Raw genomic sequence first — 27782 nt, 5'->3', positions numbered from 1 at the left:
AAAGACTCTCCAATCAGACTGCACAAAAAGTGTCTGAGGATGCAGTCCAAGCTCCAGAAACCAAAAAGGCCTAAGAGAAAAGAAGTGCAGCAACTGTACAGTACATGAGCACGAGGCTTCCAGCATGCATTTATTTGCTGTAACTGGACACTATGCAGTAATAATGTGAATGCATGCAAATATTACATGAACGTTTATTGTTGTAAATATTGTAAATAAAACCACATTTCTTTAATTTCCTGTCGTTTTTTTTTTTAATTTTTGCACGATTCTGGGTCATGCACAGAAGAAAAAAAAAACCCACAGGTTTTTCAGGTTATAACCGTGACTATGACTCCAGCATAAAGCTGTGCAGTTTTGCGTTTGGCACGCTGCATGTGTTGTGATAGAGGAGCATGCACGCGCTACAGTAGGTAACTCAACTCCCGCCTGATGTCACGAATAGTTAATTGAGCCCTCACCGCCGCAACCATGCCATTCTGAACCGCCTCTACCAGGAGGGGAAAAATCCGCACGAAAAGCGGATTTGACAACATGGCGCACTTTCCCAGGAATAACTTTTTCCCTCGGAGTTGCTGACGGTTTGTGCATAAACTCCGCGCGTGCCCTGTTGTTGCTGCTGTTGTTGTTGTTTTTTCCCCCCTGTATTCGCTCGCGCGGCTCCGAAGTTCGGGCTTTTATGTTTCTTCTGAACTCGCCTGGCTCTGAGCGGCCCTTTTTCCCCTCGGCTTGGAGAGAAACCTATCATGGGCTGAAAGTTTCACATTGCTGTTGTTGATGGAAATCTAAGCAGGACAGGATGGAGAAACAAGGAACGAGACGAGAGAAGGTAAAACGGTCAGAGTGTGAAATATGAGCCTCTTTAGTCGTGTCTTGTGACTTGAAGCCGCTACACCGCGTCTCCTGAGCTAACGCTTTTCATCCTGACGGATGGCGACACTTTCTTTCTTTCTTTCTTTTTTTCTTTTGGTCATTCGTGCCAACAGTTTACCTCTGTAAGATAGGGGAAGGGTTCAGCTCAACCCCAGACTAAGAATTAGCTACTGTTTAGGTTACCTATGACTATTTTTATTGTATTTTTCCCTCAAGTGTCTCTGCTTTAGGATTTAGGTTTAGTTGTTAGCTTAGGAGCTTAACGTTACAGAAGCTGCAGTGTTGGATGTCTTAAAAAAAAAAAAAAAAAGGCTCCAGTTCTGGTAGAGTCATCTTATTGTAACAAAATGATACTGAAGTTGTACCACAACATTTTCATTTCAGAGCTCAAATCATGAAGGAAACTGCTCTAAGGTCTCATTAATTTAATCCTAACTCCCTGTACTTTTACTGGCCTTACTATGAATGGATATTAGTAAGGAGCTGTGTCCAGCTATAATCACTCCTTATCTTTATTCACTCTAGCTGTGAAAAAACAAACAAACAAACAAAAAAAACTTCCCTGAACTGATACTGTGTGTGTTTGTGTGTGTGTGAGAGAGAGAGAGAGATAGATAGAGATATCTTGGTTGGCACCAAATGGAACTTTTCTTTAAAAACTAAGAGAGTCAAATTTCTGGTTGGTTACTGAGGTTATGATTCATTTTAAGTTAGATTTAGCTGTAAGTATAGCATAAATTAGCTGCATTAATAATTTTGTCAATAGACGGCTCTCACAAGGATAGTAAGACAAACATATGTGTGTGTATCTGTGTGAGAGCGAGAGAGAGAGAGATCTTGGTAAGTGCCAAATGCATCTTTTCTTTAAAAACTAAAAGAGTCAAATTTCCCATCGGTTACTGAGGTTAAGATTAGGTTTAAACTTAGATTTAGGTGTAAATATAGCATTAATTAGCTGCCCTTAATAGTTATGTCAACAGAAGGTTCTCAGAAGGATAGTAAGACAAGTGTGTGTGTGAGTGAGAGAGTGAGTGAGTGAGTGAGTGAGAGAAAGAGAGAGAAAGAGAGAGAGAGATCTTGGTAGGCACCCAGTGTCCCCGCAAGGATAGCAGTATCAGTGTAAGGGACATTTGGTTGGTCTCTGTGACGAAAACTGCTTTTTACACACACTGAAAACTGCAACTTCTTAAAAAACTAAAAGGCAAAATTCCCATTAGTTACTGAGGTTAAGATTAAGTTTAAGGTTAGATTTCAGTGTAAGTATTGCACTAATAAGCTGCATTAATAATTATTCTTACAAGGATAGTAAGACAAACGTGTGTGTGTGTGTGTGTGTGTGTTTGGGTTCGACTGGCTCATTTAAAGATTCAGTCCTGATTTGTTTCCATTTACATATTCTGCTAAAACATCCTTTTCTGAAAAAGCAATGCAGGTTACTAATACTTGTTTTTTTGTGTAGAATGCCATTTGTGTCTTTAGCCCCGCCCCCTTGTTTGATTGATGCTTACTTTATCACTGACTTACCAGTTCAGGAAAATGAATGCCATTTTATTATCCATTTGAAAGCCCTTTCAGACTTAACTATTTACTTGTTGTTTTCTTTCGTCAGTTAATTCCAGATGTAACCACCATTGATTTCCTTTTTAGTTCCTGGGATGTTACTGTCTTTAGCCTGCATGTTTGCAGCAGCTGGACTGCCACACACCCAGCCCAATCAATGAGAAGGAGTCTTTGCTATGTACTGTGTATACTGTGATACAAGCCTGTCCTTTCAATAGTTTTTTTAAGATGCTCTCATCGACATCCCCTCATGGCACAGAAGTGGTAACACCGACGTCACACAAGCAGCCATGTATAACAGCATTTAAAGAGGAACGAAATTTTTTAATTTTAATGCACTTGCCCTAAGTAGTTGCAATACATATCTTTAATGGCAAACCATGCTTTGGTGATTTTTGGTCTGTGCTCAGTTAATATTAATCAGTAATCAGATATATTATAGAATATTTAAGGAATAAAACATAACAGGGATCGCAGTTATAGGAAAAGAATCAATAATGGGTCTTGTGATGAAGCCCATTGTGAAACACTATTTCTGTTACCAACCCAGAGTTGATTATTTACCTATAACAACATGCCCCGAAGTGTTTTATACCTCTTGTGTTTTTATGTAATAAAGCGTGACCTGTCAAACTTTTTGTCCGTATACTGTGTAGTTACATTTAATGTTGTGAAAAATCCACAGATCAAGTTAGTTTCTGTTGTCACTTTATAAGAGCTAATTTCTCTCGAAAGTGATTAGACAAAAGAATGCGGTTTGTTAGAGAAACAGCAAAACACAACGTCCTCCATCGTGGCAGAAAACTTAAAGGAACAGCTTTAACTGTAACTATTTACAAAGCTCTGACACTGGAGATTCCTTTCATAAATGTTAAACAAGCGATTCCTTACAGAAAACTTCAACAAATCAGTGATTATTTGTTTTTCTTTGTTAAATTACAGCATGTGTTTTAATCTGTTTAGGATTAGATTTAGATTATGTGGAGTGTCTGCACAAGTCCCTGTCAATTAGCTGTTACTAAAGAAATGAGAACTTCAGTTAGAACGAGTGCATGCATATAAACCTATGATTTGCCTAGCAGCCGACACTACTGAAAGAGCTACTGTAATGAGAAATTAATTAACAGCTTCTGACAAAACAGATTCCAGAATTCAACAGCGATGTTGTATAAACTGCAGTCTCCAACATGTGATATTATAATTAGCTACCTGTTTTAGTCATCTAAATCTATACAAAAATATAGCTTAAATAGATCCAAAAGCCTAGTAAGCTGGCGTGAGATTGTGAGTAAACAAATGATGCACATCATACAAACAGTGAGGACGCATGTTTATGCTAAACTGTATCCTGAATATGGAGAATGAAGAATGCCAGTGGAGTGCATCTGAAGAGACGAAAGCTAAAGATTTTTATAGTTTTTCTCAAAAAAGTAACCTTTGCCAGAATAGTGAGGAAAATAGGAAAGGACATTAATATGCCACAGAAAAATTACACCAAATGCTCTCCCAGAATTTCAACACACTTGCACTTTTTGCTGTTGCAGCTCTCCTTCCATGTACTCCAGCTCTGTATCTCTGCAACAATAAATAAAAGAAATCCTCATCTGACAAGTCGTGTCTGTGCTGAAGCAATCCAGGCTCTCCATTATAATGTAGTTAGCCAAGTTATTTGTTCACACTAATTCCAATTATACCTGTGGCTAAATGGCTGCACCCCGAATACACACTCGCAAACTATACCTAAAGCGAAGGTAGTCTTTCAAAATTAACTACCACCTTCAACATGCATTATCCGCAAGTATTCAAACGGGAAGTCTTGAGACTACTGCGCCACTGCTGTAAGAGATACTGTAAGTAGGCATGTTCACAACCAATATGTCAAATGTTCAGTGTGTGATTTTGATTGGCTGTCCTTTTAATTCTAATAACAAACATAATTTTTGCAACACAATTGTGAAATAACTTTATAAACCCTAATCTGGTGATGGTAAATTCCCACCCAGCAGCCAGCTCTCCCCATCAGCCACGACAGCCACCAAACAGAGAGAGTCAGGGCAAGCATGCTTCCTCTGAGACATACGAAGCCAGCCAAAGCACTGTCCACCGTCTTCTGCATACATGAGCTCACAAACGCCCACAATCGGCTTCTGTCGCTGTGATTGACAGGGGAGCGTGAGAATATCATTCCTCCCACCCAGAGAGCACAGCCTATTTTGCTGTCTTGGACTCCCGGCCACAGATGGCTGTGGCATCGCTGGGATTCAAACTCGTAATTGCTCGACAATACAGCGAACAGTTTTCTGTTGCACCACCCAGGAGCTCTAAACTTTGGTTTTTAAAACTTGATAACAGTGATTACAGTAGTGGAAATCACAGCCCATTATTATCAGAGTTCTTATAGTTATTAGCCAGTGTGAGGGGTCAATTAAATTGAATGGGTTTAATGAAAACCTCAATAACTCAAAGACAAATAGGCCTTTCAGTGATGTCGACCTGAATCTAACAATAATTTTAATGAATGTGAAATGAAAAATTTAGCAATCAAAAGTTGCAGGGCTCCAGAAAATATACAAAATATTATTATGCACATTTAAATAATGAGCCTAACATCCTAATTAAATCTAAATATTAATGATTATTATTATTTATATAATGATTATTATTATATATTATTTATCGTTATTATTATAAAGTTTTCCCAGGCTGAAACACAAAATTGTAAATCCACATACATCAGTATTGGGTCATGGTGCATCATAAAATACAACATAAGTACTATGTACACAGGACTACATTAATTTCAGATAGCATGACAAATTTTTAGCAGGAGTGTTAGAGCAGGAAAAACACCTGAAATCAACTCTTCTAGTCCCCTGGATTGGTGTTGGATGCCTCTGCTGTAGAATAATCGCCTCAGTGCTCAGTATGCAACTGTATACACTTCAGTACACTAGTGTTCACATAACAGGTGTTGAAACTGGAGCAGGATTCTGACTGACAGCTTCTCAGTGCTGTCTGCGTGGCTCCTGCTGTGCTTCCAGCCGACTGACCGTAACATGTTTTGCAGTGGTTTTATGATTTCTCTGAGAGCAACAGATTCACCTTTGTTTTCTTTTTCATTTAGGCTGGAAATCTTAAAACAGTAGTTCTGGCTGTAAGGCAAATCACATGCTTATATTAACATTCTAATATGTTCACAGGTTTATATTAACATTCTAATACATTATCGTTTCTATATTAATGACATAGACAGGGGCTTGTATGAATTAAAAACATGTGTAGTTGTTGAAATGGTGATTCTTTTTACTAGGACACATTTATTTAACATTTTTGGAAGGAGTCTTTGTGATAATACACTTAGACATGAAGGTTGACTGAATAATTTAGTTATATTTCAAACTGACATTGAAAGAAAATTGTTGACCATCATACGCTGCTATGAAAGTAAGACATGGAAGAATATATTTTGGATGGAAGGAAGGAAGACTTTTAAAGGGATTTAGGGAAAGTGGAGAAAGACAGATGAAAAACAGAAACCGAATTCTTAATGATCACCGAAAAGCTCAGTGTGTGTGTGTGAGTTGGACGTATTTTGAATGTAACACAGAGTAAATTATTTTGCTGGAAAATGAACTGCACCTTCACCATTGGTAATACAATTGGCTAGCTGCATTCATTACCTTTGGCCCAGTAGGGTGTCTGTGGAGAAGAACGGGTTTTGTTTCATTTTGAACTTAGATTAATAGATTACTTTTATTGCAGGAAGATGCTATAGTACCCCCTTGTGATATTTTCCCTGAGCACAGTTTGCAGTCTGCTTTGCGTTGATTTCTATCATTACTCGTGAAAAATGTCCAGATTGGGTTCATTTTGTTTTGTCTACTCTGTTACTTAGGGTGTCAGTGGACACAAGGCTTATGCTACATAGCGTCACCTGCTTGCAGTTGGCTATTTATGACAAGAAAGCACTATAAGCCGATTCTTTAAATAGAGCCCTGAAAACATTTGCCATTGTTCTGTTTTTATTTGAATCTCAAGCATCCCTCCCCTCAAAAGGTGTCACAAAAATAAAAGAGCCAGGCAGTATGCAACACAGTTAATTTCTAATGAAACTATTCCACTTATGTCATATGACAACTCGTAAACATCTAAGATTTACTCTTCATTTGTGCTGTTTGGACACTCTTAAAAGGACAAGTTCTGAGATCTGCTTCATGTTTTTGGATTTTGGCTGATGGGCAGCCAGAGGAGCAGCTGTTCCACATCTACGTCATGCCATGGTGAAGCTCAGTCTTTACAGCTTCTAATGACAGTGGGCATCCCCTTCTCCCTCAGCTACCTGCCAACAGAGAGACTTCTTTTTTTTTTTTTTTCCCAGGAATGTGCTTTGGCCCTGTGACATGAGCGAAGAAGCAGAAATAAAGCCCACTGCCAGAGGCTGGGCCATACAGGTGGCGGTACTGCCTACTTAGAAACGATAGTTTCAGTGTTTTGTCTGTTTCGTGTTGAGTGGGTCTTGACCGAAACAGCAAGTGTGCCGGCACTTTGTTTGTTCTGCTGAGCCGGGGCCCAAGAAGCAGGTTGAAAATTCCTTCTTTATGAGCTGAGGCCCAGAGTATTATTGGAAAGAGTCTGCAGTTTGACTTAGTGCCTCAGTTAGCTATTTGATGTGAGGAAGAACCACAGAAGAGGGAAAATGAAGCAGCATCTCCAACATGCCGTAACAGAAACGTCATCGCTCTTAAATCCAGTATCAGTGTCATGATGATATCAGCAGAAAATACTGGACTGGGTATGGGAGAGAAAAAAAAAAAATCAAATCCAATTCTGTATCAAGCAAACACGTTTACAAGCTATTACAAAATTAAACCTTTTGACAAACTGATTTAATTATATTTGTCATGAATAAGAATTAATTTAAAGTCGTATTTTTATTTATTTTTTTCAAGTTATGTTGATGTGTGTGTATTTTGTCCTGCAAGTGTTCGGGTGTTTAAACAGATTGAGCATGGTAATTTTAGGTAGCTATCTTAGGTGAAGCGTGTCACTTAAAAATCGCTCATTTTAAAACTTAAATACGAGATCTGTTACAGTGTCGCTATTGAAAAGAAAAAAATGATAGTGTGCTTTTCTCTCCTGTCAGATTATCCAATCAGAAATTTTTTGGGATAGCAAAAATATTTGACATGATTTATGAAAGGTCGCCTGACAGATGTTTCACGAATGAAGTAAATGATCACTTTATAAAAGTGCCTAAGCATCTACAAGAGATTTTAATTGCCCTATATTTCATCTTTTAGTTGTTGTGTCTGTAGAAAGTTTACAGCTGTTATGTTTGGACTGTTGAATAGTTTGGGTTCTACACGTGTGGCATTTTTGTGCATGTGGTGGGTCTGTACACGCCCGCTGTGATGTACATTTACGTGCTTCTGGTGTGTGTGTGGGTGTGGGTGTGTGGGCATGTTTTTATATCTTGGTGGGGATGAAATGTCCCCATGAGGATAGGAATATCTGACCTTGGTTTTGACCTTGTGGGGACATGCAGCTGTTGTTACAAAATTTGCAGCTTTTATTTAACAACTAGAAGAGCCAAAAGGTTTCGTTGTGGCTACTGAGATTAAAATTAGGGTTAGATTCAGGTGTAGGCATATCATTAATTAGCTGCATTAATATTGAAGTCAAGGATGGTTAGACAAATGTGTCTTCTTATGTAGCACGAGTTCTGCACTTTGTTGCTTCAGCTGAAGGTTGACTCTAGCTCCCTGAACTCCCTGAATTGGTGGTACCCAAATTTGTCTGTGCAGAATTACCACCACCAAGGCTCTCATTAAGTCTTGTTGCGTGTCCATGTGGTCAACAGCCAACATAAACACACCCAACACTGTTATCTGTGTCTGGCCTGGATAATACTCACTACAGTCTTACTCTCAGGCAGACTGTCTGTACACACAGAATGGTTTAGACCTCACTAGAACTCACATGCCTGAGGAGACTATTTCACATAATCACTTGCAGGTAGGCATGAATTTATTTGTACATTTAAAAAATAAAAACTTAAGAACAATACAGTCTACTAATGTATGCTTTGCCTTCCATTTTGTTCTTTCTTTTTCTCATCTAAAAGAGGGGTATGATAGCTTAAAACACATTGTGCTTTCTTGGCCTTTTAATTCTCCTGACCTCAGTTTCAGTCTGTCTCTCTTCCCCTCACTTTCTCTCCCCTCCTTGCCTTGACAGTGCTTTGCTTTTTTTTCAACATCTTGTTTCATGCACCTTTATTCTCCTTGTCTCATGCTCCTCTGTTTCACACAATAACCCAGTCTCTGTCCTCAGAATGCCCTTATCCTGTCCTCCAATCAACTGTTTTTTCACACAAAAAAACAAAGTTCACAAACGTTCTGCTTCCTTTACTTTTTTTTGACTCATGAATTCCCTCCAGTGTGTTTTTACTTTCTCATACTCGTCCTGTAGCCGTAGCTTTTGCCTTCTATGACCTTCCTCTTTTTCTTCTCTCTCTGGAAGTAATTACTGCGCTATCCCAGAGTTCTGTTAGAGGAGAGGTGTGGCCTGTGCCAGACATCCCTGCTTCTGCCCTCCTTCTCTCTCCCCAGGCGTCCTCGGCCTCCCCCTTTGTCCGTCCCTTCTTGCTCTTGGGGATACTCCAGATGTGAAGCTCTGAGGTGGCTAGCCATAAATTTCTTGCATACTCTTAAGTCAGCAGCAGCCACCACTGTGTTCCTTGCAGCCAAAAGCATAGAGCAGAGACTTCCAGCTGCATTGTCCGTGTTTTTCCTCCTTCCTGCAGCTGCTCCCTTATCTTTACGTGTAGCAAAATAACTCACAATAGTCTGCCACATACAGAAGTCCAAACAGCTACAATAGTCTGCTACAATCACTAACAGACTGCTAGAAAACCCTGTTTTAGGGGTTCATTACACTGCAGTGTCTGTTTATAGCTTCATATTTTGAAAAAGGATGACAAAAAAAAACTGCAGTGATAATTTGTTTGGTTAGGGAAACTGCTAGAATATTTTAATGGATTTGAGAGATTTGCTCTTAGGGTAGATTTATATTTTTGCAAAGATGCACATAAACATATTTGTGCCAAAATGCAGAGAACTGGTTTATGCAAATCTATATATTCAGTAGCGCTGGGATTGGGATGGACAGTGTGTTGATGTAAGCTCTGTACTCGGGCCATGCTAAAATACCTAGAATGCATTTCCTTATTTTTGAGCCACATTAACCACACTAACTTACAATGTTTCCCCCTTATCAGGCCTGGACATTTACAGTCCTTTTTACATCTCCTTTTGTACTTTCTGCTGCAGGCCTAAATATTCCCACACATGATTTTCAAGTACACTGTATACAACTAAAGTTTTCATCATCACTCTGAATACTTTTGCTTCTTTTATCCATTGTCATTATTGTAGCAAATTGACACTTTTTTTTGTTGCTGTTTTCTGATATTCTGGTTTGGTATATGTGACTCTGCCCCCTAGTGCACACGTTTACAAGTTTGTACTTGTTTGCAGTACATTTGACTTCAGATTTAGTGGGCAGTAAAAGGAATTTAGAAATATACTTTGCTCAAATGTTTACCTGGTGTGTTTTACAACTTTTGTACCTGGGCACACTGCACTTAAAATTACTTCAGTTCTGATGTCAACAAAGCAATTGGTATTGTCACACCTAACCATACCAGTTCCTTCAAAACATTTGCTTAAATATTACCTTTTGAAAGCTGTATAAGCAACTCTCATTCTCATATGTTTGCAGATTACAGGAGCTGGATCTCGGGTGCTGGGCAGGGCAGCACCCACTGGGGCTGAGGTGCCGGTTATGAGCAAGGCTGAGTTCATGGAGAAGGTTCGGCGCAGTAACGAGGCGTGCCAGCTGGGTGACTTCAGCACGGCTGTGGAGCTGTACAGTGAAGCTTTGTGCGCTGACCCACAGAACTGCATCCTCTACAGCAACCGCTCAGCTGCCCGCCTCAAACTTGGCCAGTACCAAGCAGCACTAGATGATGCAGTCAAGGCTCGTCTGCTCAACCCCAAGTGGCCTAAGGTAGGTGGGATTTATTAGTTTGGATAGTTCGGTAGTTATATGGGATTGGTTGTTAACTAATGTATTTTATGTTGATTGTTGTACAAATAAACTTTTAGCAAGGTGTTAGGTCTGTGTATTGTACACAATAAATAAACATTTAGCTCCATGCATCACTACATTTACACTATATGGCTAAAAGTATGTGGACACCCAAGTATTGAACACCCCATTCCAAAACCATGAGCATTTATATTGAGTTGTTCCCCCTTTGTTGCTATAACAGACTCCACTAAATTCTTAGAAGGCTTTCCACCAGATTTTGGAATGTGGCTATGGGGATTTTGCCATTCAGCCACAACAGAACAACAGAGGTTGGGCACTGATGTTGGGCAAGAAGGCCTGGCATGAATTTGGCATTCCAGTTCACCCCAGAGGTGTTCAGTGGGGTTAAGGTCAAGTGTCAGTGCAGGCCACTCAAATTCTTCCACACCAACTTGTGTAAACCATGGCTTTATGGACCTCACTTTGTGCACACTTTGGGGCATTGTCGTGATGGAATATATTTGGGCCCATTAGTTCCAATGAAGGGAAATCTTAATGATATAGCATACAAAGACATTCTAGACAATTGCATGTTTCCAGCTTTGTGGCAACAGTTTGGGGGAAGAACCTCATATGAATGTTATGATCAGGTGTCCACATACTTTTGGCCAAATAGAGTGTATGAGTATATGCCCTTTGTTAAGACTGATAATATTTGTGAAATTAAATACATTTGATAATATTTGCATTCGAATACCTATATAAACCATATTTATATTTCACACCTCCTAAATGCCAAGGGTGGTGAGAGTTACCTGGATACGTTTTTGTATCTAGTGTCATTAATACTGCAAAATCTGCCCTGTGTGCTGTGGCCACCTCACTCAACTATTCCATGGAGCAACCCCCTGAAGGGCAGGGGCTGGTGACAGGCTGCTTTACAGCCAATATATCTGCAACAAGCAGAGGTAAACAGGATTAGCATTGGAATTCACATCTCAAACTGGTTAAGCCAGCAATGGTTAAAACATGAGCAGATATAACTGAGACAAAGGGTAATCCAAAGCTTTCTCAAAAGAGCAGGAAAAGGGCCAAACACAGCTTAGACAGTCATTGCTAAACCAAGCTCAGTCCTCAAATGCTGGAGTATCAAAACTATGCAAATTTACACTGATCAGCCATAACATTAAAACCATTGACAGGTGAAGTGAATAAAATTCTCATTACAGTGGCACTTGTCAAGGGGTGAGACATATTAGGCAGCAAATGAACAGTCAATTTTCGAAGTTGATGTATTGGAAGCAGGAAAAATGGGAAAGCGCAAGGATCAGAGTGACTTTGACAAGGGCCAAATTGTGCTAGCTAGACGACTGGGTCAGAGCATCTCCAAAACGGCAGGTTGTGTGTTCCGGGTATGCAGTGGTTAGTACCTACCAAAAGTAGTTCAAGGAAGGACAACCGGTGAACCAGCGATGGGGTCATGGGTGTCCAAGGCTCACTGATGCTCGCGGGGAGCAAGGGCTAGCCCGTCTTGTCTGATTCCACAGAAGAGCTACTGAAAAATTTAACGCTGGCTATAATAGAAAGGTGTCAGAACACACAGTGCATCGCAGCTTGCTGCTAATGGAGCTGTGTAGCTGCAGACCGGTCAGAGTGCCGATGCTGACCCTTGTCCACTGCCAAAAGCACCTACATTGGGCATGTGAGCGTCAGAACTGGACCATGGAGCAGTGGAAGAAGGTGGCCCGGTCTGACGAATCACGTTTTCTTTTACGTCATGTGGGTGGCCGGGTGTGTGTGTGTGTCACTTACCTGGGGAAGTGATGGCACCAGGATGCACTGTGGGAAGAAGGCAAGCAGGTGTAGGTAGTGTGATGCTCTGGGCAACGTTCTGCTGGGAAACCTTGGGTCCTGGCATTCATGTGGATGTTACTTTGACACGTAACACATACCTAAACATCATTGCAGACCAAGTACACCCCTTCATGGGAACGGTATTCCCTAACGGCAGTGGCCTCTTTCAGCAGGATAATGCTCCCTGTCATACTGCAAAATATGTTCAGGAATGGTTTGAGGAACATGACAAAAAGTTCAGGGTATTGACTTCGTCTCCAAATTCCCCAGATCTCAATCTGATTCAGCATCTGTGGGATGTGCTGGACAAACAAGTCCGATTCATAGAAGCCCCACCTCGCAACTTACAGGACTTAAAGGATCTGCTGCTAACGTCTTGGTGCCAGATACCACAGCACACCTTTAGCGGTCTTGTGGAGTCTATGCCTCGATGGGTGAGAGCTGTTTTGGCGGCACAAGTGGGACCTACACAATATTAGGCAGGTGGTTTTAATGTTATGGCTGATTGGTGTATGTTAAACCAGCTTATATATTAAGAGTCAGCAAGTGAACTCTTCATTGTCTGAAGATGTCAGAGGAGACATCATAATGCTTATTTTCATGTCCTCACTGACCTAGAACTTGGATGCATTTTAAGCTTTGCCTTCCAGGGACAGGCATTCCAATTCAAAGTTTTACATTTCAATCTCTCTCTAGCGCCATGGGTGTTTTTGAAATGTATGCAAACAATCTTGTCTTTCCTGATGGCCAGTAGCATAAGGATACTGTCAGACTTGGACATCTAGATCCTATGTGCTTCCATCAAGGAGCAGGTCTTGTAGGACATGCTTACCCTCCTCTCACACATTATGGCATTTGGTATCAAGGTGAGCTCAGAAAAGAGCTTCCTAACATCAAAGCAGGTCACAGGTCACATTTATCATTGTGCTGCTAAAATGCTAGCTGCCCTGTCATGGCAACATGTGACAGACATTATTATGCTTGCCAGTCAGTTTCAGCCAGGCTGATATCTGCAGTACCAACTTCTGTTGAGGATGCTAGGACTGATTTTGGTAGCAACATTGGCAATTTTCCTAGGCTTGCTGGAACGAACTGACTTCCAGAAGTGGGCTATCAGTCTATGACTGGACCACAAACACCACAATTTGAAACATGTCTTGGTGAGAGGGGCCCAGGTTTTAGCTTACTTGTGATCCAAGGCTTTTCTAATGAAAGGGGTCTGTTTGGGAGCAGTAACCTAACAGAGATAAAGATTCACCACGGACACTTCCCTTACAGTCTGTGGAGCACTGTCAAGACAGCACACATAACAATGGGAGTGGCATCTGCACCTGGAAATGGTAGTCCAGAAATGGGAAACTTTTGGTGAGGTGCAGGTGGACTACCAAAGCCAAATCAACACATTGCTGGTTGTTTCTTCCTACCAGACACAGACAGCCCAGGACAGGATGCAGTGTCTCACTACTAGCCTTACCATCTACTTTATTATTTTGCTGTACCTCAGATTTAACCTATATTACACAAACTTCAGCAGCTAGGCCAAAGAGTTCTGCTTGTGGCTTTGAGATAGCCTGCAAGAACTTAGTTTCCACTACTCCTTTTGCTGGTGGTCAGAACACCCTGGTGGCTTTCCTCCCAAGCACATCTGCTGTCCCAAATGCATGGAGCGATTTGAGGCCCTCAGCCAGGTGACCTATGTCTGTAGGCTTGGCCCCTCTGAATAAATACCCAACTAAGCACTGTGTCCCAACAGTCCAGAAAACACAATCTTGATGGAAAGAGCCCCTAGTAATTAGGTCATGTATGCCCTAGGGTGGCATGGTAAAGCGGTATGGCAGCCATTGTAGTGCACCTGAGCATCATGTATGACATCTCTCTGGGTGCTAATAAAATTATTACTTATTTCTGAAAGGGGCAAGGCCCTGTGTGAGCCCTGTGTGATACTGCTTTCTTGTTTTGGAGTCCCTTTAGGCCTCTCCATACAAGCCTATGCAAGTGTGTCAAACTGAAATGTGTGTCTTTGACAACTAGCAGTTTATCAAAAAGAATGGGAGAACTGAATGCTCTGGCTCTAAACTTGCCTTGCATGAGTTGGTGGCTAGACTACTCTGGGGTGACTTTGTGGTTGAATGTGGGATTTCTGCCAAGGTCATATCACCCAATTTTGTACATCAGTTAAATGGCCTACAGAGCATTCCTTGCTGTACCTGGAACGTATGTGCCCTATGGTTCAAATAAGACTGGGTACTGGCCATCCGATCCTCAGGCCGACTGTTCATCTGTAACAGAGGAAAGACTTTCTTTTCAAAGTAGAGGCTGGTCAATCGGGTGGTGGAAATCATCACCAGAGCCCATAGCCAGGTAGGGCAACCAGCATCTACCTAACATAACCACTTTACAAAGTGCGATTGCTCCTCATTGGCTTTATTTAGAGGTGTGCTGCTCCACAAAGCTACTGTTACATGGGTATCACCATGTATTTTCTCCTGGTCATACAAGGTTATTGCCAGTGGTCAAGTGTGGTGGTCTTCTCTGAAAACCTATCCACTTAGTCCTAAGCTGACATTGTTGATTATCCAGGTGATTCACACTGCCATTAGGAAGTATGAAATAGAATGCTAGTTGCATGTGTAACTATGCTTTTATAAACTCTGGATAAACACAAGGGTTCCTTGTCATTCAGAGCTGGCTCTGGTCCAGTGGGAACTCTGCAAGAAGGTCACAGACAAAGATGGCTCGTATGACAGTGTTTCTTTTCTTTTCTTTTTTTTTTAAAAATACTGCATCATATGTCACTACATAAAATGTGCACAAGAAGATATCCTGGTGATTATCAAGACCCATGGCTGTTATTCGTAGAACCACAGTTACATTCTGTATGTAGCTAGTGGTAGCCCATATAAAACATTAACACACTTCAAAACCATACATGAAAAAACACATACTGTATAAAACATGCCTAAACACACACACACAAACAATTGTTTTCATACAGAAAGATGATCTGTGTTTGTGTTCTGCAGTTTTAAGCCAGTCACAGTCATGCAGAGACTGGAAAATACACTCAGTATATTTTTTTGCGATATATTTTTCAAATTTCTGGAATCTTCCTTCCATATTTTTACCCACATATTCCAAATTTGCAACAGAATAGAAACAACCATATAGAAATCCTGTTTATATGAGTCACATATAATCAGATCTGTATAATTTATGATTTCTCAGAAATGACCCTTGAAATGACTGGTAAGCCTTGGCACCGCCTGGTAATTGCTTGTGTTCCCTTATTAGGTGAACACTGATCTGGTTTATGCCTGCATACAATCACAACATTGTGACAGGTAAAAGGATGACACACTACCATGCAGTGGCCTTATACAACCATCCTGAAACTCATGAGCACATTTCATTTTCTCTTTCATTCTTCTTGGCTATGTCTTTGTAACAATGTTTTTTTTAGACATATTTAGACCAATTTCAGCCTCAAGATTTTGTCTGGCTTGATAAGCTGTTAGTTTGTATTATGCACCTGACTTTTGGCTTGTCCTTAATTTAATTATTTCTGTAGTTCATCAGAAGATGCTAATTTGTCCAGAAAAAGATGTGCTATAGTAGCATGGTCAGGCAATAACTAGACATTAAACCAAATTGAAATGTCTTATGCTTGTGGAAGTATATGGTAAATGCGGTGAAGTTACTCATATTTTTGTATTCTTAAGAATGGCCATACTCAGCAGCCTCTGCCAATAAACAAACTCAACGGGGCCTTATAAAACTCACAATCATAAAAGAAAAGGGCACTAATCACATGGTAGTACTGGATTATCGAATGAAATGGGTTTGTGGTTTGTGGCAACTTAATTATACACAACATCTGTTTTGTGTGGCTGTGGTTCAGCTTTGTTCCACTTAATGTTGATTTAATATGTTGCCAAGTGTGTAAACATCTAAGTTCATAGATACCAAAGTTCTTAATTCACATGTATGTTTAATGAATTTGAAGACTTTCTCTCCCAGCAGCTGGCCTGAGCCATATGTACTATATTCATTTATCTTACTTCCAGGTTATATTGTGCTTAGAATAGCAAGGTGAGATAAAAGTCAAATTTAATAGTTAAAATGTAAATCTGAAACAGTTAACATGACTCCCATTTCTTTATTTGCACTCACCCCTCTGCAGTGAAGATATTTTAAATTACGTTTCACATCTGTAACGTTGGGGTCATTTGTCATTTCAGTGCTTTGACAATAGTGTTATTACCAATAAAACAAATTGACTTGACTTGAATGGAATTGAATTGAATAGTGAGCAGAACAGCAGTAATAGGACATATAGTAAGCTATGTTGGAGCCAGCATGGAGTCTGTTTCCAGTATCGGACTTCCTCTTAGAGTAGAATAGGAGGAAGTGGAGGGTGTGGGGCAGCAACTGCAGTGTTGTTGTCCAAAAACTGGACAAGCTTTCCAGCAAACTAACACAAGGACAATAACAGGAGAACATTCCTGTGCTTTTTTTATTTTAAAAACAACTGCCTTTTAAGAGACAGATGGGGTTTGTGTTCTTGCTCAACACAACACATTTCACAAATTGTCCTTCTGTGTGATTTTTACTCTTCAAGTTAAATGGGATGTCTCAGAAGTCATTGTACCAAGGTCTTGAAATATCATCCATAATTGTTGTACAAGTACTTCATAATATAAACGCTACAATAACTAGCCATGTATTATAATGTATGTTCATTTAAATTTTTTTTAAAAACATTGTTTTTTCTCTGTAAGAAAATAGAGTATACGTCTAGACTAGAAGACATCATTGAAAAGCTGTGTCCTTGAATTTTCTTGCTTTTGTTGCTGTTTTTTACCTCTCTGTCACTCATGTGGACACTTTTCAGGCTTTCAAAAGAGAGGTTATGTGGAGCGGTGGATGCGGACAGGGTGCAAATCAGTATGTATTCATACAAGTTTGAGTTCATCAGCATGCACACATTAGCTTGAGGCTTTGTGTGTGTGTAATTTGGGTATCAAAACATATAGTGACACAATGCATTTGCAAAACAGTATCGTTTTTAAGAATCCCATGGAAAAACTATTATTTCATTGATTTTTGTGCAGTCTCTGTCAATAATGGTGGTAGATGCCTGAGTGAAGTCAAGCAGACAGAACTATTGTTGGAGCAGTCAGTATGAATAATGCAGTTTGTTTGGCATGGCTGCACAAATCGTAGACAGTGAAATGCAGACTGGACTGATATTTCAACACTGAAAGCCCTAATGAGGCACCACTGTTCTCTAACTAATTACATAATCATAGATAGCTAGTTATAAAGCAGGACTGAATCCAATTTTAAGTGGACTACTATGTTACTATGTTTTTCGTACTATGTTAGCTTTTAATGCTAAATGTTTACAGCCGATTTGTAAACTGTAAATATGATCTGATTTATTTAAAATAATGTCACATGATTTGAACTAGCGTTAATAGATATTACAAAATTGAAATTAAATTCAATACTTTTTTGATACAGCAAACATAATCATTGTGATTATGTTTCACAATGGTTTGAAATGTATGCAATCATAGCTCATGAAAAACTGTGCTTAGGAGAAGCCTCTCCCGATTTGAGATAAAGAGGATGCTATTTTTTCAGGGAGTGTGGGCCTGGTTAAGTTTAAATGCATATTACACCTCATGTAATATTAGCAATATTTTATGAACAGCCTACTTTATTATGCAGTCTGTTGACTGTATTGTTCAATACACAGACGTATCGGTTTGAGAGCCTTTTAGCAAATTAAATGATACTATACAGCATATTGCTACATCTTTGGCAGATATGATGGATTACTAGCTAGCAGTGATCCTCCTTCAGATTGTACAGATTATATGCTGATAATATTTTAAAGGCCCTGTGTTTTTCACTTGTTTACAGTTTTGTGCAAAAGATGATTGCCTCATCCAAAACCATGTAATGTCTCAGGGGGGAAAAGATAAGAAAAACTTACTCAAATGCCAATAGAAATAAAGTACAACGAGGTAGAAGTAACAAAGTACAAAAATCCATGTGCTGAAATGGACTAGACGGTTGTAGCGGTATTCACTATTAATTTTATGTAGATAATCCCTTTGTGAATATGAGACTCGACGCATGAAATGGGCAAGTGTAAATGGGGCCTTCCAGTCCGGTCTGTCAGCACTCTGTAATTCCAAAATGTACAATAAAAACAGATTTTTCCCCCTTCTAATGCTTCTATTAAAGCTTATGTGTCAGTAGGCATCTATGAAAGGTTAGTCAAGTGTAGCGGAGTGACGGGGCAGGCAGGCTGGTGTCATAGCGGTGACCTGCTGCTCCATTACTATGGGGTCACTGACCAAGTTCAACTCTAATTAAGTCCCAAACGAGAGAGTGCACTGTGAGCAGGCTATTTACTTCTGCTTGGGTTCCCAAATCAGCTGGGGAACCTCATGCTTTCCTCCACGTTATTGCTCCCTCTCCTCAGACTCCAGTGTTGGCAATAACAGCCTCTTCAGTAGAAGGGATGAGGCGAATAAACAGCACAGGAAGCACAAAAGGCCCTTAAAGGACCTGGACGTTTACAGAAGAAGTTTCTGTGTGTGTGTGTGTGTGTGTGTGTGTGTGTGTGTGTGTGTGTGTGTGGTGTTTTAAGCATCTTATTTTAGATGGGGAGTTTTTCCTTCCTTATCCTTTCAATGCCAGTCTGCTAAGACACAAGAGTTAGCTCTTTCTTATTCAGATCAAGCATTTCATGGGTGAAAGACTTTGAGTGCTTGTGTCCATCCCCTATTTTCTATGGTCTGTTTTTTTTTTTTTTTAATTCGTCCTTGCTTTCTTTACATTGCATTTCTGAAAGGGAGTCACAAGTATTGCCATTCTCTAGTTCTTATGGAGTCCGCATGGTTGCTAGGTTATGGTTGTCAAGCCCACAGGATTGCAGGTGGGGTGCACAGAGATTGTGAAAAGGTTTTCATTGTATGTTATTTATTTATTTTTTTAAAAGAGACACTGCACATCAGAGGGCTTCTGCATCCCATAATGCACAGGCTTTTTTGTGTCTATGATCAAACCTTTATTTCTAATTTCACTTTCTTGAATAAATAAGGTCTCCTTCCATTTGTAGCCCCCTTCTTTGTGTGGACTGAACACTGTACCATAAATAATTATGCGTGAAACTAAATAAAGTTGACTTGCATTTAGATTAAACACACAGTGTGAGAAAGGTTGGAAGTTCTCAAGAATTGTTCTAGTTTTCAGAGTGTGTTTATGCTGAGACCCTATTTGCATCTGGTTATTTCATGTGTCTTGAGTATCCGAGTTATCTGAATAGAGGTTAGTGACATAAAAATACAGGTATAGCTGGACGTATTGAAAATGAATTTAGCTCTAAATACAAACCACTTCAGGTGGACTGAGACACATTTAAGCTAGACATGACATGAGTGTGAATACAGCCATCCATCCAAGGCATAATTTGGCAATCAAAACCCCTCCCAATGCTTTAACACGTTAACTGGCTTATTGACTATTCGGAAAGATTTCTGGACATATGTCTATTGAATCAGTTGTTGGAGGATATCTGTAGTAATTATTCACTATTTGCATGGGAATAAGCGTTTTTTTTATAAATCACAGAGATGGGAGTGTCTTCATGTACACATGCTGTTCACACTAAAAAAAGCCATGAGTACTGCATACACCTCATGTTAATACAAACTGATTTTGTCCTTATTGTAACTGCTTGTTGTAGTGCAGTTTGACGCACAAGTTGCACTAGATCATTAGTACTGTAGGTTACGTGACCCTAACGTGTGTAGGCTTTACTTGTGCTCAGTAACTTACCTAAACCCCCTGGAAGTGGCGCTTCACCGGCACATTCTTTTAAACATTGTGTATATTTTTTGTTCTGCACTGTAAACTTGCCCAATACTTGTTCTTGCTTTGTTTGTCAGGAAATGACAAAAGAGTGACAGCTTCCTGGAGTGTCTCCATATTGAAGAAAAAGCCAAAAGCCTCTTTTCCCACAGGATATAAAGGAAATCTTAAGCAAGATGTCATTTGGGATGGGATTTATATTACCTGGTGTTATTTCTACTAATAATTGTAGAGAAGTTTAAATATGGTGGATTCTTTCCTGGGGCATGTATGTGCAGTCTGTAAAAAAATACTAACGTAACTGATTAGGACAAGACTAAAATCCCTGAGATACTCCCATGACAACTGCAGTACATTACCTTACATTCCCATGTAAAACTACTCAAGTCTAAATACGACTATAGTCTTTGGATTTTAAGGACTTAAAATGGACATGTCTATTTTGCATAGAGCAAATGGAAACAGGATTTCTTGTCATGTTTAACAAGCTGAGTTATGTATTACATATTAGATTTCAGTTCAGCAAACTGTATAATCATTTGATTCCAAGTGTTATTGCATGTAGTCAAAACCAGATTACACTCAAGATACAAGACACCTAAAACTAGCAGGTGTAAATGCAGGCTGAGACGTGAAGAAGATAGAGAAATTTGTTAAGCATCTTTTAATTATTCTTTGGGAATTGTTCATATCATGGTCATCGGAATCAGAATTTGACAGGAATTTGACTTGGCAAATAGGTGAAACAACTTGCCGTGCATTGCATAAGTATTCACCCCTCTTAAACCTTTCCACATTTTGTGGTGTTACAAGCTGCAAATGAATGGACATCATAGGGATTACAGTCCATTCCAAAAGTATTGGAACAACAAGGCCAATTCTTTTGTTTTTGCTATGCACTGAAGTCTTTTAGGTTTGAGATCAAAAGATGAATATGAGACGATAGAATTTCAACGTTCATTTTCTGATTTTTACATCTAGATGTGTTAAACAACATAGAACATGACATCTTTTGTTTGAACCCACCCATGTTTCAAGTGATCAAAAATATTGGAACATGTTTCTTGTTGCCCAGATGTGCCCTCTTAGATTGATTGTTTAAACAACTAAAATCTCTGAATGTCTACTCTTGGTTTGAGCCTTGTGAAGACTTGTTAAAAAGCATAAACCAACATGAAGACCAGAGAGCTGTCTATGGGAGAAAAGCAAGCCATTTTGAAGCTGAGAAAAGAGGAAAAATCAGTCAGAGCCATTGCACACGCATTGGGCAGAGCCAATAGAGCAAACCACTGGTGCACTAACAACCAGACATTGAACAGGTCAGCCAAGGAAAACAACAGCAGTTGATTACAGGAACACTGTGAGAGCTGTGAAGAAAAAACCCCAAAACAACAGTCAGTGACATCACCAACAACCTCCACAAGGCAGGGGATAAGGTATCACAATCCAGCATTCGAAGAAGACTTTGAGAGCAGAAAATATAGAGGCCATACCACAAGATGCAAACCACTCATCAGCAGTAAAAATCAGAAGGCCAGATTGGAATTCACAAAGAAATACAGTGATGAGCCATAGAACAAAGATTAATCTCTAGCAAAGTGATGGAAAGGCCAAAGTGTGGACAAAGTGTGGACAAAGAAAGGATTTTCTCATGATCCAAAACATATGAGCTCATCGGTCAAGCACGTGGAGGTAGTGTCATGGCTTGGGCTTGCATGGCTGCTTCTGGAACAGGCTCACTAATCTTTATTGATGATGTAACTCATGATGGTAGCAGCAGAATGAATTCAGAAGTCTACAGAAACATGCTGCCTGCCAATTTACAGAAAAATGCATTCAATCTAATTGTGAAGAACTTCATCATGCAGCAAGATAATGACCGAAAACACAATGCTAACACAACAAAAGACTTCATCAGGGGAAAAAGTGGAAGGTTTTAGACTGGCCAAGTCAATCACCAGACTTTAACCTAATTGAACATGTTTTTCACCTTCTGAAGAGGAGACTGAAGGGAGAAACCCCCCAAAATAAACGAACAACTGAAAGAAGCCTCAGTACAAGCCTGGAAAAGCATCACAAAAGAAGACTGCAACAGTTTGGTGATGTCACTGGGTTACTAGCTTGATGAAGTTTTTGCAAGCAAGGGATATCCCCAAATATTAAGTGTTATTTATTTTAATACTGTCTGTTCCAATACCTTTGCTCACCTAAAATTTGGGTTGTTACACTACAAAATGTGGAAAAGTTCAAGGGAGGTGAATACTTATGTAAAGCAGTGCAATTTATCAAATAAAATTACAGACACATACAATTGAGGTCAAAAGTTTACATCTCCCTTTCAGAATCTGCAAAATGTTTATTATTTTACCAAAATAAGAGGGATCATACAAAATGCATGTTATTGTTTATTTAGTGCTGACGTGAATAAGATATTTCACATAAAAGATGTTTACATATAGTCCACAAGAGAAAATAATAGTTGAATTTATAAAAATGACCCCGTTCAAAAGTTTACATACCCTTGATTCTTAAGATTCATTAAGAGCCGGGGGGTGAAAACTTTTTGAATTTGAAGATCAGGGTAAATTTAACTTATTTTGTCTTCTGGGAAACATGTAACTATCTTCTGTGGCCTCTGAAGGGCAGTACTAAATGGAAAAAATACGATACTTAGGCAAAATAAGAAAAACGTACACATCTCCATTCTGTTCAAAAGTTTTCACCCCCCGGCTCTTAATGCATGTTTTTTCCTTCTGGAGCATCAGTGTGCATTTGAACCTTCTGTAATAGTTGCATATGAGTTTCTCAGTTGTCCCCAGTGTGAAAACATGGATCTTAAAATCATACAGTCATTGTTGGAAAGGATTCAAATACACAAAAATGCTGGAAAACCAAAGAATTTTTGGGACCTGAAGGATTTTTCTGAAGAACAGCAGGCAGTTTAACTGTTCACGACAAACAAGGGACTCTTGAACAACTATCAGTAAAGAAAAAAACACAGCTGTGGATCATTCAGGTAACAACACAGTATTAAGAATCCAGGGTATGTAAACTTTTGAACGGGGTCATTTTTATAATTTCAACTATTATTTTCTCTTGTGGACTATATGTAAACATCTTTTATGTGAAATATCTTATTCACGTCAGCACTAAATAAACAATAACATGCATTTTGTATGATCCCTCTTATTTTGGTAAAATAATAAACATTTTGCAGATTCTGAAAGGGAGATGTAAACTTTTGACCTCAACTGTAGTTCATCTGATGGGTGCAACGGTTCAACAGTCTGTTCAGCAAGCAAGCCCAGCCTACCTAAATATAAAGAAAGCTTTAATGGTCATAAAAAAACCTGGGACACCTTCTGTATTAAGGAAAAGACACAGTGAGCAGTTTATTATAAAAGAGCTGTGAAGTTTCTTGTTCTTTGGGTAAAAGGAACATCTTATGAGAAGTTGACTCATGGTAATCTCTGGTGTAACAGAAGTCTGGAAAGATTCTTAGTCTGCCTCCTCTCTGTATGGCAACACAGTATCCCACAAGGTTCTTTTCCCATGGTGCTCAGGGGCCATAGCTACTTGCTGCTCCTCACCATCTAAGACACCCTGCTCTTATAAAGCAATAATACAGCCACAACATGCTTTTTTGCACAGGGAGATATGGTGTGAAGAGGTTCAGCTTGAATATCTGCATCATGATTCACCACGCATGAACTCTGGGAACTCTTTTTGGCTTAAAGATTTTGAAATTTGAAGCAGATAAACCTTATCGCAGCTTGGAAATAACCTTTCGTCATATGGCATGTTCAGAAGTAGGTTGTTATTGCAAATGGAACAGATGAAGCGGTTTCTAGATGGTCTCTCCACGTATTAGCATGTCTGTGTGTTGGACTGATCATAACTTTATAGGTTCCCAAGTCAGTGTTTTTTTTTTCCCCCCTTCTTTCCACCTTTTGGCTCACTTCAGCCCTGTTGAGGTTTTTAGGACACTGGGTCATTGGTAGAGAAAGAAAAAAGCTTAAAAAAGGCTTTATAATATATACACAACACTTTCTCTTCCCTGCCTTTTTGTGTCTCTGTTGTTATTGACATGCATGGTCACACCACAGAATCAAAGCCCTCTAGTCCTGGCAGCATGCGTGATGCTTGACACTGTGGCCTTGCTGTGTATGAATCTCTTGGCAGCCTGTTTCCTGCCACCACCCCCTCACCCTATCAGCTCAGGGGAGAAAACTCCCTGGAAGCTTTGGACGAAAAGCCATATTTACTGCTGAAAATATGTTGACTTGTGCTCCTGGCAGAGCATACAAGTCTTACTGTGTATAATGTTTCTGGGAGAGGTGCAAGTCAAAATACTAATACTAAAGCTGAAAGCTGAAAGTCAAGCTTTATGCTGAGAATACAGTGGATATAAAAAAAAGTGTGCACACCCCTGTTATAATGGCAGGTTTTTGATGAAAAAAATGAAACCAAGATAAATCATATCAGATCTTTTTTCTGCCTTTAATGTGATAACCAACAAAATTCAAGTGAAAACCAAATAGAAAATTTTTAGCAAGAAAAGAAAAAAAAAAAAAACGTACATACTGGTTGCATAATTGTGTACACCCTTTTGTAATGGAGCATGTAACTGTGTTCAGAATTAATCACATTCAATCTCACGTTCAAAAGTGATTATCATACATCTGTCATCAATGAAGTGATTCTGATTAATCCCAAATAAAGATCAGCTGTTTCTGTAGGATTTTCTTGACATCGTCTTGGTTTCATCTGACTGCTGAAGCCGTGATCCCAAAGAGCTTAGAAAGCATATACAGGCTCTCATTCTTGAAAGGTATCAATCAGGAGAGGGGCACAAAAGAATTTCCAAAACATTAGATGTACCATGGAACGCTTTAAAGACCATCATCAACAAGTGCAAAAAATGAAGCATCACAGTGACATTAACAAAAACAGGATGTCTCTCCAAAATTCCTGAAAGGACAACTTTAAGCAACATTAAGAGAGCTGCAGTAGTGTCTGGCAAGTACTGGTCACTCCCTGCACGTGACAACAATCTCTCTTATTCTTCACATGTCTGGGCTATGGGGTAGGGTGGTTAGACAGAAGCCCTGTCTCACAAAGAAAAACATCCACCTAACTTTTGGCAAATGTGCCAAAATGTGTTATGGTCGGATGAGACAAAGGTAGACGTTTTTGGGCATAATTCTAAAAGATATGTTTGGCACAAAAACAAGACAGCTTATTACCCAAAGGACTCCATATCCACAGTGAAGCATGGTGGTAGCAGCATCATGCTATGGGGCTGTTTGTCTTGAGCTTGGGACTGGAGCTCTAGTCAAGATAGAGGGAATCATGAATATTTCAGAATACTACTCTAATTTGGCAAAAACCTGCTGGCCTCTGTTTTTCACCTTCCAGCATGATAACTGCCCAAAGCACGAATTCAAGTAAACAAAGGAATGGCTTCGGAAGATCAATATTTTGGAATGGTCTAGCCAGAACCCAGACCTAAAGAAAACCTACAGGCAACCTGTGGAATGGTTACTATAATCACATTAAATGTGGTAAAAGATCTGACATGATTTATCTTGGTTTAATTTTTTTTGCATCACAAAAACCTGCAATTTTAACAGGGTTGTGTAGACTTTCTATTTCCACTGTATGTGAATATGCTTCTGGAAAAGTTTGAAAGTCTTGCTGAAGGTTGTAGAGACTCAAATCCTCGTCCTAAAGCTAAATGAAGCCAGTTGGCTCTAAAGGTTGACACTGCAGGCTGAAAGGTATATCCACAGACATGGATGACAACATAAGTCGTAATCCATATATAGGTGAGGAAATGATCTGGGCATGAACAGGGCAGAGCTGGGGCAGGAGCTGGAGAAATGTCAATCAGAATACTCAGATATGGGTCTATATTAGATCTTTACTCCTTCACTTGAGTAATAGGTACATTTATGTACAAGATGTGTACCATGAGGTAGAGGTGAGGACCCACAACAAAGTGGCGGGAGCGTATGGGTTTTAGTCTCATGCAGGTGGGGGTGGCAGTCAGCTATGAAGCTCATGGTGTAAAGAAAGGCCACATTAATGTAAGAGTGAACTGGACATGCTGTGGTGCTTGTACCGCCCTGTGCAATGCATTTACCATATTCACTCATCTTATGTAGCTGCTTATCCAGGCCAGGGTCACTGATTTAAATGACATTAGAAAATATTTATAGAAAATTTTGTTATAAAATATCATTGGCAGGTACAAAGAAAAATAATGACTGTGGGAGTGTCTGAGCTGATCAAAATTCCTTTGGAAGTGGGTGAGAGTGGGATCATTGCTAAAACATGCTAGATTTTATTCATTTTGGTAGTCTGCTTTTCAGTGTTTTTCAGCATTTGTTTATGGTTGCACCATACATATGGAAACACCTATATTGATAAATAAAGCTTTTTACATTTTACATTGGTTAAATGTGACCTGTCTGAGTTTTGCAACACAGTACACTCCATAGCTCTTTTTATTGGCAGTAACATCTGTCTAAAGCACCTCTAATTCTGCTTCACTGAAATTTACTTCCTTGCATCTTGATAGCCACTAAATGCTTTCCTTTTGTTGGCTCACTATCACAACACCTGCATAAATTAAAGTGTTTCATGTAAATCTGATGTATTTGAGGGTAAATTAGGGCGTGCTGTTATGTATATGACATGCTAATAAGGTAAAAGTGAGACACATCTGAGATCAATTGATCATTCTGATCATTGATCTCTTCTATATGTGTTAGAAGGATACAGAATGATCATATTGTAAATATGAGGTATGGGATGAGCCCAGGACATTGTCATTACAGCAGCAGTTCCTAGGAAGGGCAAGTCTTTAGGGTATCCACAGCAGTAAAAGTATATCAGGATCTGGCACCAGCATCACGTCAACACACAGAAATGATAAGGTATGAGACGAGCATGCAATGCTGTATAAAGGTGTACAATATATTGTGATCACAGTGTTAAATTGTAAAGGTGAACACTAATAAAATATCGCTTTGAACTTGCAGCAATGTTGAAGTTCTTTTTGTTCTGAACGATTATATTTAGAGATGTTTTGATGGAGGATGATGCTGAGAGCCCTAATGCTCATGCACATCCTTTAATGAGACTGACAGGCGTAGAGAAGCATGGAGTGGGAGAGAGTGACAGATCGAGAGAAAAAAGAGCAGAAAATTCATTTCATAATGTTCATTTGATATACACCGACCAGCCATAACATTCTGACCACTGACAGGAAAAGTGAATAATATTAATTATCTCGTTACAGTAGCACCTGTCAAGGGTTGAGATATATTAGGCAGCAAGTGACCAGTCGGTTCTCGAAGTTGATATGTTGGAAACAGGAAAAATGGGCAAGCGTAAGGATTAGAGAGACTTCGACAAAGGTCAAATTGTGATGGCTAGATGACTGGGTCAGAGCATCTTTAAAACGGCAGGCCTTGTGGGGTGTTCCCGGTATGCAGTGGTTAGTACCT

General features: G+C 39.5%; 1 protein-coding gene across 2 annotated transcripts in view; it reads left to right on the top strand.

Moving 5' to 3' along the window:
* The first annotated feature begins 335 nt into the window (after positions 1 to 335).
* ttc28 (tetratricopeptide repeat domain 28) overlaps positions 336 to 27782 on the top strand; it is a 207744-nt gene continuing 180297 nt past the window's right edge. The window contains exons 1-2 of one of the 2 annotated variants that reach the window (XM_026943887.3): positions 336 to 829; positions 10216 to 10503. In XM_026943887.3, the coding sequence (XP_026799688.3) occupies positions 800 to 829; positions 10216 to 10503 (318 nt within the window). In that variant the 5' untranslated portion in view covers positions 336 to 799. The remainder of the gene's footprint in view (positions 830 to 10215; positions 10504 to 27782) is intronic. The other variant, XM_034312754.2, reaches the window with a different exon arrangement.

The sequence above is a fragment of the Pangasianodon hypophthalmus genome, chromosome 17 (genome assembly GCF_027358585.1).
Source record: "Pangasianodon hypophthalmus isolate fPanHyp1 chromosome 17, fPanHyp1.pri, whole genome shotgun sequence".
In the NCBI taxonomy this organism is placed as follows: Eukaryota; Metazoa; Chordata; class Actinopteri; order Siluriformes; family Pangasiidae; genus Pangasianodon; species Pangasianodon hypophthalmus.
Note: the sequence above shows the minus strand (reverse complement) of the source record. Positions and strands in the feature narration are given on the sequence as shown.